Below are 13,432 nucleotides of genomic sequence, written 5' to 3'. Positions count from 1 at the left end.
ATCCATCCTTCTCTCCACAGGCAGGAGTGTCTCCTGCTTCATTTCTCTTTTCTCTCTGCCAGCTAATTGTTATATCGTTTTAGCTCTACAGCCACCCCGAGAAGGAAGCAGATCGCTACCGTTTCTGACCCTGTGTTGGTGGGGGAGTGCAATGGGGAATTGAACAAGCATTGGCCGTCAGAGCTGGTTAGCCTCACAGAGGTCCTGTCACTACTGCGCTGACAGTACAAGCCTAGTAGGGCCTCCAGCAATTACCAGCTCCCCAGTGGGGGGGGGACGTGGGAGCGTCAGCGCCTGGGGACCGCTATCAGCGGGGAGGGGGTTTGCAAAAGAGAGCAAGCCTCATTAAGAGGTGAGGTAGGGTAGTGGATAAACCACAAAGGTGTGTGTGCGTGGTTGAGAGTGTGAAGGTTAAATTGTTTGGTTTAAGGGATTTCATGGTCAGGGGAGCAAAATGGACAGTGCGCAAAATAGCATCGAGGGAAAGACGACTCAAGCACTACACAAAATGGATTGTTTTGTTATAGGTCCTTGGAAAATAAGGCTTTTTTTTCTATTATAGACTACAAAATGACCATTTAAAAGATTGAATCAATGAGGGAAATGAATAGTCAATTACGTACAAGTGGGGACCCAAGTGTATATGTTGTGTGAGGGAGGTGTGTGTGTGTGTGTGTGTGTGTGTGTGTGTGTGTGTGTGTGTGTGTGTGTGTGTGTGGTAGCACGTTGTAAACCTGTTGCCATGACCTGGCTCCTGGCTCACGGGGACAGTGGGGCAGTGACACAAGCAGCAGCACAGGGCCCCTACAACACTGCAATGCTTCTCAGTAGACCCATCTCAGTTCACTGCAACACCCACGCGTCATATTATGATTGTATCTTAAAATCGTGACTTGACAGGGTGTTGGGTTTTTTAAACTAGAAGTGGCGTTTTGCCAACAAATGACAACACTGACGCGGGGAACCTTCTCGACTAAGGCTTTTGCAATAGTGTCCCAATTTTTTGTACATGACTGTAAATGACATTTGTGGCGGTCCAAATGGGTTATGCTAAAAATGCTTTGAAAAGTGCTCACAGACTCCAGCGTTATGTGGTCCGAGCGGACTCTGCAGACATCGGAGTTTCCAGAGTTGCGCACTGCCGCGTTTTACTGTAGTTGTAGTTGTGGGTTGTAGTTTCCTGGGAAATATATGTGAAACATTTTCCTACGATATCTGCGTGTTTACATTGTTTAGTCATGGCGCCCTACACTGACGGCAAGAAAGTGGAGCTGCTCTAACTGCTTACTTTGCAAAGCATTGAACTAAAGTCGGTGGTATTTACGGCCATTTATTGACAAAGAAGGGAAGTATATTCTTAGCTGCTCCGAGCAAAATGAACTGACTTACAGATATTGACGAGGCAAGTGATTCTCAAACTGTGGTACGTGTACCACTAGAAATGGAAAGAAAAAAAATGTAAAAGGAAAAAAAATAATTAAATTGTTATATGTATTCAGTGATTATACTATAAAGTTATTTTCCATTTAACTTCACCAGTTTTAGATTATTTTTATTCAAAATCGCTGAATTTTCACATTTGCCGTTCAAATACTGAGAAGAGATGGTGCGGTGATCAGCAGCCAGTTGAGGCACGTCACTCCGTTGTGCCTCAACATGGATTGCGGACTCTGCTAAGTGCTGGCCTGCTGTGCAGTGAGACCGTATTGCTATATGAATTATATTATACATTTCCATAGTTTAGTTAGCTGAGGTATATAATGTACAGTGTATTTTGTCTACAACTGTATGTGTGTAAAGTATTTCTTGTGCTGAGCAATCATAAAACTGCTGCGAAGACGCACTGTGTGAGGCTCGCAGTAATCCCGCCTCCTTGTGCCGGTTAATGCACCCCCCGCCGCAGAATGCACCCCCCGACGGGAGCGCCACACCAACCAAAGCCCACACCCAAACCCTGCACGTGCAAGACCGAATCCACCCAAAAAAAGTCACTTAACAAGAAGCCAAAAAGTCCAAAAACAACAATGCTCGCGCCGGAGGAGCCGTGAACGACTGCAGGGACACAACATTAGGTACACCTGCAGACTGCAGCACGGATTTCATATTTCATTCATTCACAACTCCTCCAACACGAACACCACTGTTCCCGCACTTATAAGTAAAGCTAAGACCATAATAACGTTTTTTTTAATTAAATGTGCTTTTTTGTGTGCTACAGTTTGCATGTGTAAAGTTAAAGTTAAGTTAAAGTACCAATGATTGTCACACAAACTAGGTGTGGTGAAATTTGTCCTCTGCATTTGACCCATTCCTTGATCACCCCTTGGGAGGTGAGGGGAGCAGTGGGCAGCAGCGGCGCCGCGCCCGGGAATAATTTTTGGTGATTTAACCCCCATTTCCAACCCTTGATGCTGAGTGCCAAGCAGGGAAGAATGCTGGTATGAGCTTTTAAACATAACCCGTTAACTGCTGCCAATCAAATGGTGAATAAGATACTCTTTAGGGTTCATATGTTTGTAAATCTGACTGTGATTAAGTCAGTGCCTCACCAGCCATCAACCTCACCGCACGTCACTGCACTAGTGGTATACCAAAGAATCACTATTTTCCTATAAACACAATGTTACTGTTGAAACTGCGTGTCGTGTTGCAGTGGCCAAAATATTAAAAATACATGTTACATAAAACCTCAGCGTTGTTTTTAATGAATACTTAGGCCTACTACGCTACTGTATTAAATGTTGATTAATATTGTGGTGTGGTGGAACCACTGGACTCAGCATGTGTCTGAAATTGTCCCAGAGGTGAGTTGTTTAAAAACATTTGATTAATTTATTGGCAGATCAGTGTCACGTATAATGAGCGACTGATAAAATACAAGCCGAGCAGCGTTTTGTGTGACGAAAGTGCGCAGGCCTGGCGGATGTCCCCTTTGAGTACGCGTGGACCTCTGCGGAAGCCGTTCCACCCAGTTTGTTTGGGTTTTTTTACACATAATACACATATCCTTAAAATGTATAATTAGTAGACAAATGGACAATGACTTAAGCCCAACTAGTTGGTAAGTATCACCCATGCTAATGCAAAGATGGTTTGCTTGATGGCAAAGATGTTTTTCACCCAGACTAAAATTATTGATTACAGACATGTTTTTATTAGTCCCTTAAATATATTTACCACATTTTGGCAAAACACTCAAAAGTTACAGTGGGTGTTTTGCATTGAGAAATGTCAAATCAGTCCGACTTACGAGGTGAAATTCCATGTGGCGTATTGGGTGACAAATAAAACCCACACGCAACACCACGGGGTGCATGTTTTGAATTATGTTATTCCGTTTGTGTACTCCTGTTAGTCCGTCTGTTCAGGTGTCAGAGACTCACATAGACAGGCTAATTTGGGGCCCTAAGCAGAATTGAATGTCAATAGAACTTTAGAAGAATTGAATATAAAAAATGTTCACACTTTTATTTATGTCAAAGGATTTTTAAAAGGTTTATAATCAAACTTGGAATTTAATTTGATGAATGATTTTTAACTAAAACTATTTCATGGAAAAAAAAAAAGTTCATACTGCATGTTTAGTGCAAAATTACTAAATGACAAATTTAGCATACGGTAATGAAAACATAAAATTGTACATGTTCCTGGCACAACCTTGACCGGGATTTGGTTTCTTTATGTAAAATTACCAGCCCAGCACTAAAACTGTGCGCCTGAGGAGACAGTGAAGATGGCTGGAAAAATTTGCTGTGATATTATTATCAATGGAAGAATCAGCAAGTGGTTAAGAATGTGTTTACGGTGAAATTTCATACAAGGAGCCATATTATTCATTCATTGACATTTTACATGCGCTTCTTTGTGCAAAATGTGTCCCCCACGGATCTTGGGGGACACATTTCACACGCTCAGAGAGCGTGTTTTGCAAATATTTGCAGTCATGAAAAAATTAGGACACCCAATGAGTAAATGTAACTGTGCATTTTAAAACACAGACAAGAACTGATATTCCTATGTGGCTTTATACAGCTTTAAATACTTTTAAGAACCCCAACAATGTTAGTCAACTAAAAACAAACAATGGATATTAAAGGCCTACTGAAACCCACTACTACCGACCACGCAGTCTGATAGTTTATATATCAATGATGGAATATTAACATTGCAACACATGCCAATACGGCCGGGTTAGCTTACTAAAGTGCGATTTTAAATTTCGCGCAAAATATCCTGCTGAAAACTCGGTATGATGACGCCTGCGCGTGACGTCACGGATTGTAGAGGACATTTTGGGACAGCATGGTGGCCAGCTAATAAGTCGTCTGTTTTCATCGCAAAATTCCACAGTATTCTGGACATCTGTGTTGGTGAATATTTAGCAATTTGTTCAATGAACAATGGAGACAGCAAAGAGGAAAGCTGTAGGTGGGAAGCGGTGTATTGCGGCAGGTGTTGTGCCGGATAACGCACCCCCGCCATAGAATGCACCCCCTGACTGTTGTGCCGGAGATCACAGCCGGTGTTTCGTTGTTTACATTCCCGAAAGATGACAGTCAAGCTTTACCATTGGCCTGTGGAGAACTGGGACAACAGAGACTCTTACCAGGAGGACTTTGAGTTGGATACGCAGACGCGGTACCGTGAGTACGCATGCAGCTGCGGCTTCCAAACATTTGATCGCTTGCCCGTACGTGCGTGCCGCTATGTGCATGTCACGTACGCAACTTTGGGGACGTTGGGGAAATATATGTGCTGTATGAACTTTGGGGAGGTGAACGGTACTTTGGGCTGTGGGATTGAGTGTGTTGTGCAGGTGTTTGAGTTGTATTGGCGGGTTATATGGATGGGAGGGGGGAGGTGTTTGTTATGCGGGATTAATTTGTGGCATATTAAATATAAGCCTGGTTGTGTTGTGGCTAATAGAGTATATATATGTCTTGTGTTTATTTACTGTGTTAGTCATTCCCAGCTGAATATCAGGTCCCACCCGCCTCTCACAGCATCTTCCCTATCTGAATCGCTCCCACTGCCCTCTAGTCCTTCACTCTCACTTTCCTCATCCACGAATCTTTCATCCTCGCTCAAATTAATGGGGAAATCGTCGCTTTCTCGGTCCGAATCGCTCTCGCTGCTGGTGGCCATGATTGTAAACAATGTGCGGATGTGAGGAGCTCCACAACCTGTGACGTCACGCGCATATCGTCTGCTACTTCCGGTACAGGCAAGGCTTTTTTATCAGCGACCAAAAGTTGCGAACTTTATCGTCGATGTTCTCTACTAAATCCTTTCAGCAAAAATATGGCAATATCGCGAAATGATCAAGTATGACACATAGAATGGACCTGCTATCCCCGTTTAAATAAGAAAATCGCATTTCAGTAGGCCTTTAAAATACCAAAGTCCCTAAACTACTAAAGTGAATTGGTGCACTTAGGTTGAAGCAGTTTTGCAAACACTTCCATCAACTTTATTTTTTATTTCTATTACTTGTTTTATCTTTATCAGGAAGACATCTCCATCTCTGTCACTCTGGGAAATGAATGGTAATTATTCGTGTTTAGACAAAAAAGTGTTGTAATATCAGTGATAGTTGTTGTTTTTCCAGAATACAGTTGATATACAGAAGTGAAAATGACATAAAAAAATGGACCTGTTCATTAGAGCAGGTTTTATTGGAAACCAGTGTTGAAGGTGACCTGAGAAGCATTGGGTTAGGGAGCCTGTACCACCCGGACTAACTGTTGCAAAAACATCCATTAAACCCAACTGACTTCACTTCTCACCCAGGAGCATCTGATGCTTTCTTTATGGCAATTAGACCAATGAGTGGAGCACACGCCTGCATTATCCCTGAATTTTACCAGCAGGGATATTATTTTTTAATGTGTTGCAACCCTCCTATCTGTACTCCCAGATAGAGAAATTCTACTTGATCCACCAGCCATGCTTTTCATCCTTTCCACCATAAGTCATCAGATACTCCTGGAAGCCATTCCCACCTGAAATCTTATCATCCCCATCACCGATCTGTCTTTCATCTCTCTTCCTCCAATCTTGTGTTATAACCTCATCCCTGCTTCAGCCATTTCTCGGCCGTGGGAATGGCTCTATCGTGAGAGTCAGCGCCATGTGGAAGGAGTGCTCCTCCTCTGTGTCCACTTACATTGCACATCTACACGGATGGACTTGATGGCAGCCACCCCAACCCCGTTGTCGGCTTTGCAGTAGTAGCGACCCCCCTGCACCCTCTGGATGCCCTCGATGCGCAGCGTCTCGTTGTAGATGGACGTCTCCTGGAACTTGTCCGAGGCGCTGCCAGCCGTCTTTGTCCATCGTATCTGAAGAGGAGGAGGGAAGAGAACATTTCATTTTTAGACAATTGCTGTATACTACAAACCCAAAACCAGTGAAGTTGGCACATTGTGTAAATCGTAAATAAAAACAGAATACAATTATTTGCAAATCCTTTTCAACCTATATTCAATTGAATAGACTGCAAAGACAAGCTATTTAATGTTCGAACTGGTAAACATTGTTATTTTTTGAAAATATTAGCTCATTTGGAATTTGATGCCTGCAACATGTTTCAAAAAAGCTGGCACAAGTGGCGAAAAAGACTGAGAAAGTTGAGGAATGCTCATCAAACACTTATTTGGAACATCCCACAAGTGAATAGGCTAATTGGCAACAAGTGAGTGCCATGATTGGGTATAAAAGCAGTTTCCATTAAATGATCAGTCATTCACAAACAAGGATGGGACGTCAAAAAGTTTAAGAACAACATTTTTCAACAAACTATTGCAAGGAATTTAGGGATTTCACCATCTACGGTCCGTAATATCGTCAAAAGGTTCAGAGAAACTGGAGAAATCACTGCAAGGCTGAAAACCAACATTGAATGCCCGTGACTTTCGATCCCTCAGGCGGTACTGCATCAAAAAGCGACATCAGTGTGTAAAGGATATCACCACATGGGCTCAGGAACACTTCAGAAAACCACTGTCAGTAACTACTGTTTGTCGCTACATCTGTAAGTGCAAGTTAAAACTCCACTATGCAAAGCAAAAGCCATTTATCAACAACACCCAGAAACGCCGCCGGCTTCGCTGGGCCCGAGCTCATCTAAGATGGACTGATGCAAAGTGGAAAAGTGTTCTGTGGTCTGATGAGTCCACATTTCAAATTGTTTTTGGAAACTGTGGACGTCGTGTCTCCGGAACAAAGAGGAAAAGAAGGCACAGAGTTATAGGCGCAAAGTTGAAAAGCCAGCATCTGTGATGGTATGGGTGTGTTTTAGAGCCCAAGGCATGGGTAACTTACACATCTGTGAAGGCACCATTAATGCTGAAAGGTTCATACAGGTTTTGGAGCAACCAAGCAACGCCTTTTTCATGGCCCCTGCTTATTTCAGCAAGACAATGTCAAGCCACATTCTGCACGTGTTACAACAGCGTGGCTTCATAGTAAAAGAGTGTGGGTACTAGACTGGCCTGCCTGTAGTCCAGACCTGTCTCCCATTGAAAATGTGTGGCGCATTATGAAGCCTAACATACGAAAACGGAGACCCCAGACTGTTGAACACCTTAAGCTGTACATCAAGCAAGAATGGGAAATAATTCCACCTGAGAAGCTTCAAAAATTGGTCTTCTCATTTCCCAAACGTTTCGTGAGTTTTGTTAAAAGGAAAGGCAATGTAACACAGTAGTAAAAATGCCCCTGTGCCGACTTTTTTGCAATGTGTTGCTGCCATTAAATTCTAAGTAAATGATTATTTGCAAAAAATAATATAGTTTCTCAGTTCGAAAATTAAATATCTTGAATGTCTATTCAATTGAATATAAGTTGAAAAGGATTTGCAAATCATTGATTTCTGTTTTTACTTACCATTTACACAATGTGACAACTTCACTGGTTTTGGGTTTTGTACAACAAAATACAACAACTTGACCTCTATCTGTCAAGTTGTACACTGATAAAAACTGATGTTATGTTTCAATCTGTCTGTTAGTTTTGTAGTCCACTTTCCTGTTCAGGGTTACAGTGCAGCTGGAGCCTTTCCCCGATTATTTACAGCAAAAATGAGAACTACACCCTGGACTTCTTGCTCGGCAACCATCTGTGGTTTAGGTAAAGGAGCATGACTGCATGTACATAGTGTGGACCTTCCAAAATGTCAGCCCAAAGGACACTGTTTATGTTGCTTGAAGAACTGTTCTAAAATTGTGTAAACACTTTTTAGTAGGATCAACAGGAAGGCCACATGCATCCTAGAGGGGAATACACTTATTTTGGACTTATGCCTATAGTTCCCAATACCTACAGTATGTAAGACAAAAACACGTCTTTCTTTTTTTGATGTTAATGGGGGACATCTATTGCGCCCATCCAAAAAGCACTCCATTTACATCTTGTGAGCTAACAATTAACCAAGTATTAGCGATATTTTTATCAAAAGCGCTAACGCTGAGGAACTACTTTTAGCGGCACGTTGATCACAGATAACTAACTTACATATGCAACTTGTGACATACTGGGCATATTGCTGCTGCTGTATCTCCTCTGAGTTGGTGAAAGTAATTCTAGATTATAAATCATGCCTTTATCTTATATAGTGGAAGGTTGTGGCCATAAACTGAGGAGCTGCTAAACTTTGAAATTCAACTTAAACTCTGAGATGGGGAAAGAGATACAAAAAGAAGCCCACCCACCTTTTTGTATACCTGTATTGGGATTATGATTCATTTTTTATCTAAACGGGAAGATATGAACATCTCATCAGTGAGCTTCCCAGTGAGTTTAAAGTAACTAAATAATCTGATTTTTTTTTAAGGAGCGCCGTAAGTGGCTGATCCGTTGGCGGTCCCGTCTTGTCCCCCTTGTAACGTATGTCCGCTCTTAGTGGGACTGTGCCGAAAATGTAATTTCAGTTCTTATGTGTCTTGTACATGTTAAATAAAGGACAATAATAAAGCACCTTGAATCTTGAATCTTGATTCCTAGGGTGATGATTCTGACTCGAATCTCGATTCAACATGATTCGATTAAAACCGATTTTTGCGATGCATAAAATGGTATAATATATCCAAGGAAACTGATTACATACTTAAAATGCTCCTTCTGGTTGCATGGAAAAATATATATATTTTTTTTTTTTAATTGATTTTTGAAAATTATGAATTGATTTACAATTGGGATGAACAAAAAATCTGATTCGGATGTGAATAAATTTTTTTTGCACCCCTATCCAGATATTGTACAGTAAGTGATTGTTTTATTACATTCATATTTCTTGTTTAGTAATCAGCAATAGTGCAACTTGCTTGATTTGCTTATCACGCAGTTTCTAAAACTTGGAGCACATCTTATATATATTCAGGCTTAAAAAAATACAAGATTCTGGATCATCATTTGTCCCAATTTAGTCGTTTGCTCTAATGAAGTCTTGTAAGAAAAAGTATAAGACTTTTGATATGATGCCATTTGGTTGTTTTGAAGCACTTTCAAAGTGTGGCACAGTGTGCCTTTGTCTGACTATCCAAACAACCGTTTTTCTGTCAAATATCTTGTGGCGTTGTCTGCTCATGCCGATTATTCTTTTGTTGTAGGAACTAACAATCATTTCATTTTGACTTTAAACACAACTGAAGTGAGCTCAGTGATTTAAAAAAAAAACAAGTTTTTCCGCGCCTTCCTTGGCATGTCACACTTGAAAACCCACTGCTTTAAAAGATGAATGACTGTTTAGAAAAGGAAACTAAATAGATTCCAAGTCATTAAACACTCCTTTTGAAAGGCTTTGAACGGCAACGCATGACTTACTGACTAAGAACAGACGGGATGAGAGCAAACTGGTCATAAAGTCATTAGATGGTCTGACGCAATGTTACTGGTGAGAAGAAAAACAGTCTTGGCCGTCGAGTGACACTAAGCTTGTGGTGTTTATGACACTCAACGCAGACCTATGTGGCTTTACACGCTTTAATTATCCCATCAGGCCACGTGGACGCTGCTCAGCCGACAGCTCCATGCCTATCGACCACACAAACATACGCTCAGAGAGCCTCATCAGTGTTTGATTCTTGCATATATGTGTGTGTATATCCCTTTAATCCCCCTTAACCCTTCTATCGGTTATCAACCTCTGTGAGGCTATCAGCCCCGTTCTGGAGAGGAGGTCACGGGGGATAATGGGCAAAAGTCACTGGTACAGTGTGTTCCAGCCTTTTTTAGTTCCCGTGTGGCTTCAGCGTACATGTTCACGCCTGTGTGAAACACAACGCAACCTTGTGCAGATGTGTCTGTGTGTGTGTGTGTGTGTGTGTGTTAAAAAGCAGGTTATACGGATTAGTGGATTATCAGTGCCTGTGTAAACACTCCCTGTCTGTTGGTTCAGTTCTGTTTGTGGGAGGGCTTTAAAGTACGCACACTGCCATTGATCCAACTGGCCAAGGTGAGCAGTGAACCAAACTCTGTCCTTTTCACGCTTTACGGACTGCGCTGGCGATTCGCATTCATGAAAGGCAAAGTGTGAAAAGTGAGGTGCTCATCCGTGCAGGTGTGTCCGAGTGGGAGGGCGGCGGGGTTGAGCAGGTTGGAATGGTTTACCAGGACCCTAAAACTCGCTGGGATTTTGTACAGTTTTGAAGATATTTTTTAAAATACATTTTACAATACAGTACCAATTCCTAGGATGTTCATATATTTCCGTTTTGGATGAAAAAAATACTAGCATTTTTTTTGCATCATTCTCGCCATTCCCGGGATCTAAATTGGCTGTCAAAGCGTACCAACTTGTCGAGATATGTCCTTATACGTCTGCTGTCTACAATAAACTTCCACAAGCAAGGAAGCGAGGAAGCAGCTTACCACTCGATCATGTCAACTAGGCAACAAAACTTTGTGATCACGGCGCCGCTATAAATAATTTGTCTGCGTTAGCACTTATAATAACAATATCCCTAATACTCTGTTAGCATTCGAATCACTAAATGTAAATGGAGTTGTCATGTCTGTGTGATCATGTTTTGTTTTAGTCATGTTCGGTTTTGTTTTTGGACTCTTTGTGCACTTTTGTTTGTTTTGTCACCATAGCAACCCATTAGTTTTCACCTGTCATGTCACGCACCTGTTTCACGTTTTGAGTCACGCACCTGTTTTCACTGATCATGTCACTGCTATTTAAGCCTGTCTGTTTCTGTTGTTCGTCCTGGTGACATTATCCTTTCTACCTCTGCTACCTTTCATTCCAAGCCATAGTTCCATGCCAGAGTTTTCATGCAGTTTCACACCACAGTAAGTGTTGTTTTCGTTTTCACGTTCATAGTCTCTGCCTTTGTGCAAGTTTTGTTTGCTTTCTTTTTTTGTAGTCTGTTAGTGTTTAAAACAAAAATGTACTCACATTCACGCCTGGCCCGCGCCAACTTTCTTTTGCATTCCGGGAAAACACAACCCAAAGTCCACGTACTGACAGGAGAATTGTTGGCGGTTTTTGGATGTGCGCATTAGATGACCCCCTTTAGCGTAAAAAAGTAAAGACAAATGTGTTTTTGTCTGACATACTGTAGATCTTCAAAGACAAACCAATTTGTTGGCGCTTTTTGGATGGTTATTTATTGGGCTTTATGGGTGGAATAGAGCAGTGTTTTTCAACCTTTTTTGAGCCAAGGCACATGTTTTGCGTTGAAAAAATGCGGAGGCACACCACCAGCAGAAATCATTAAAAAACGAAACTCAGTTGACAGTAAAAAGTCGTTGTGGCCATTGTTAGATATGACTTTAAATCATAACCAACTATGCATCACTATAGCTTTTGTCTCAAAGTAGGTGTACTGTCACCACCTGTCACATCACACCGTGACTTATTTTGAGTTTTTTGCTGTTTTCCTGTGTGTAGTGTTTTACTTCTTGTCATGCGCTCCTATTTTGGTGGCTTTTTCTCTTATTTTTGGTATTTTCCTGTAGCAGTTTCATGTCTTCCTTTGAGCGATATTTCCCGCATCTACTTTGTTTTAGCAATCAAGAATATTTCAGTTGTTTTTATCCTTCTTTGTGGGGGCATTGTTGATTGTCATGTCATGTACATTGTCTTTGCTCCACAGTAAGTCTTTGCTGTTGTCCAGCATCCTGTTTTTGTTTACTTTGTAGCCAGTTCAGTTTTAGTTTCGTTCTGCATAGCCTTCCCTAAGCTTCAAAGCCTTTTCTTAGGGGCACTCACCTTTTTTTTATTTTTGGTTTAAGCATTAGATATCTTTTTACCTGCACGCTGCCTCCCGCTGTTTCCCACATCTACAAAGCAATTAGCTACCTGCTGCCACCTACTGATATGGAAGAGTATTACACGGTTACTCTGCCGAGCTCTAGACAACACCGACACGCAACAACAACACATCATTTGCAGACTATAATTACTGGTTTGCAAAAAATATTTTTAACCCATATAGGTGAAATTAGATAATCTCCCACGGCACACCAGACTGTATCTCACGGCACACTAGTGTGCCGCGGCACAGTGGTTGAAAAACACTGGAATAGAGGACATCCCATTGGCTCCGTTTTAAGCTGACTTTTATTTACCTTTATGAGTTAAAATGCATTAAAAATGCATCAGTCCTCATGTTTTTCATAATGATTGTGAACAATAGGCAAAATTCAGAGAAAAGTGCACTTCCCATTTAAAGAGGTATTTATTAACTGCACCAATTTTGTCAAGAGGAGTGGTCAAAAATTCAACCAGAAGCTTGCCCGAAGCTTGTGAATGGCTACCAAAAGCGCCATATTGTAGTGAAACTTGCCAAGGGACATGTAACCAAATATTAACATTGCTGTATGTATACTTTTGACCCAGCAGATTTGGTCACATTTTCAGAAGACCCATAATAAATTCATAAATTAACCAAACTTTATGAATGTTTTTTGTGACCAACAAGTATGTGCTCCAATGACTCTATCACAAAAAAATAAGAGTTGTAGAAATTATTGGAAACTCAAGAGAGCCATGACATTATGTTCTTTACAAGTGTGTGTAAACACAGACTTTGTCATGAATGTTCTAATAATACCTTTTGCAGTGAAATGTATTTATTATTGTGGTTTTAATCAAGTAATAGTGTCTGAAACTAACCGATCCCCCTTTGCAAAAAAAAAAGGCTAACACAAAGGTTTGCTTTTGCAGCCAGAGATATATGTAAATAGATGCACATTGGCTCATTGCTGCGATACATCAGCGTTTCGAGATCTGCCACATGCAATTCAGCGCTCAAGGTGGCGTCGATCTATATACAGTATGTCTACAATTGCAGCCACTTGCGAAGCGGCTCATTCACACAGTGATCCGAGCGACGCAGCATCATGTCAAAGAAAAAATCCTGCAGCCAGAAAAGACAGAAAGCAAAAAGTAGGCAAACAAATGCTAACTAGTTCTTGTTTTTTT

The 13,432-nt window shown here is 41.3% G+C and overlaps 1 protein-coding gene across 3 annotated transcripts in view; it reads right to left on the bottom strand.

Annotated features, from left to right (window-relative positions):
• mdga1 (MAM domain containing glycosylphosphatidylinositol anchor 1) overlaps positions 1 to 13,432 on the bottom strand; it is a 535,716-nt gene that overhangs the window by 287,216 nt on the left and 235,068 nt on the right. For all 3 annotated transcript variants that reach the window (XM_061964377.2, XM_061964378.2, XM_061964380.2), the window contains exon 4: positions 6,167 to 6,341. In XM_061964377.2, the coding sequence (XP_061820361.2) occupies positions 6,167 to 6,341 (175 nt within the window). The remainder of the gene's footprint in view (positions 1 to 6,166; positions 6,342 to 13,432) is intronic.

Source organism: Nerophis lumbriciformis, linkage group LG06 (genome assembly GCF_033978685.3).
Source record: "Nerophis lumbriciformis linkage group LG06, RoL_Nlum_v2.1, whole genome shotgun sequence".
Lineage (NCBI taxonomy): Eukaryota > Metazoa > Chordata > Actinopteri > Syngnathiformes > Syngnathidae > Nerophis > Nerophis lumbriciformis.
Note: the sequence above shows the minus strand (reverse complement) of the source record. Positions and strands in the feature narration are given on the sequence as shown.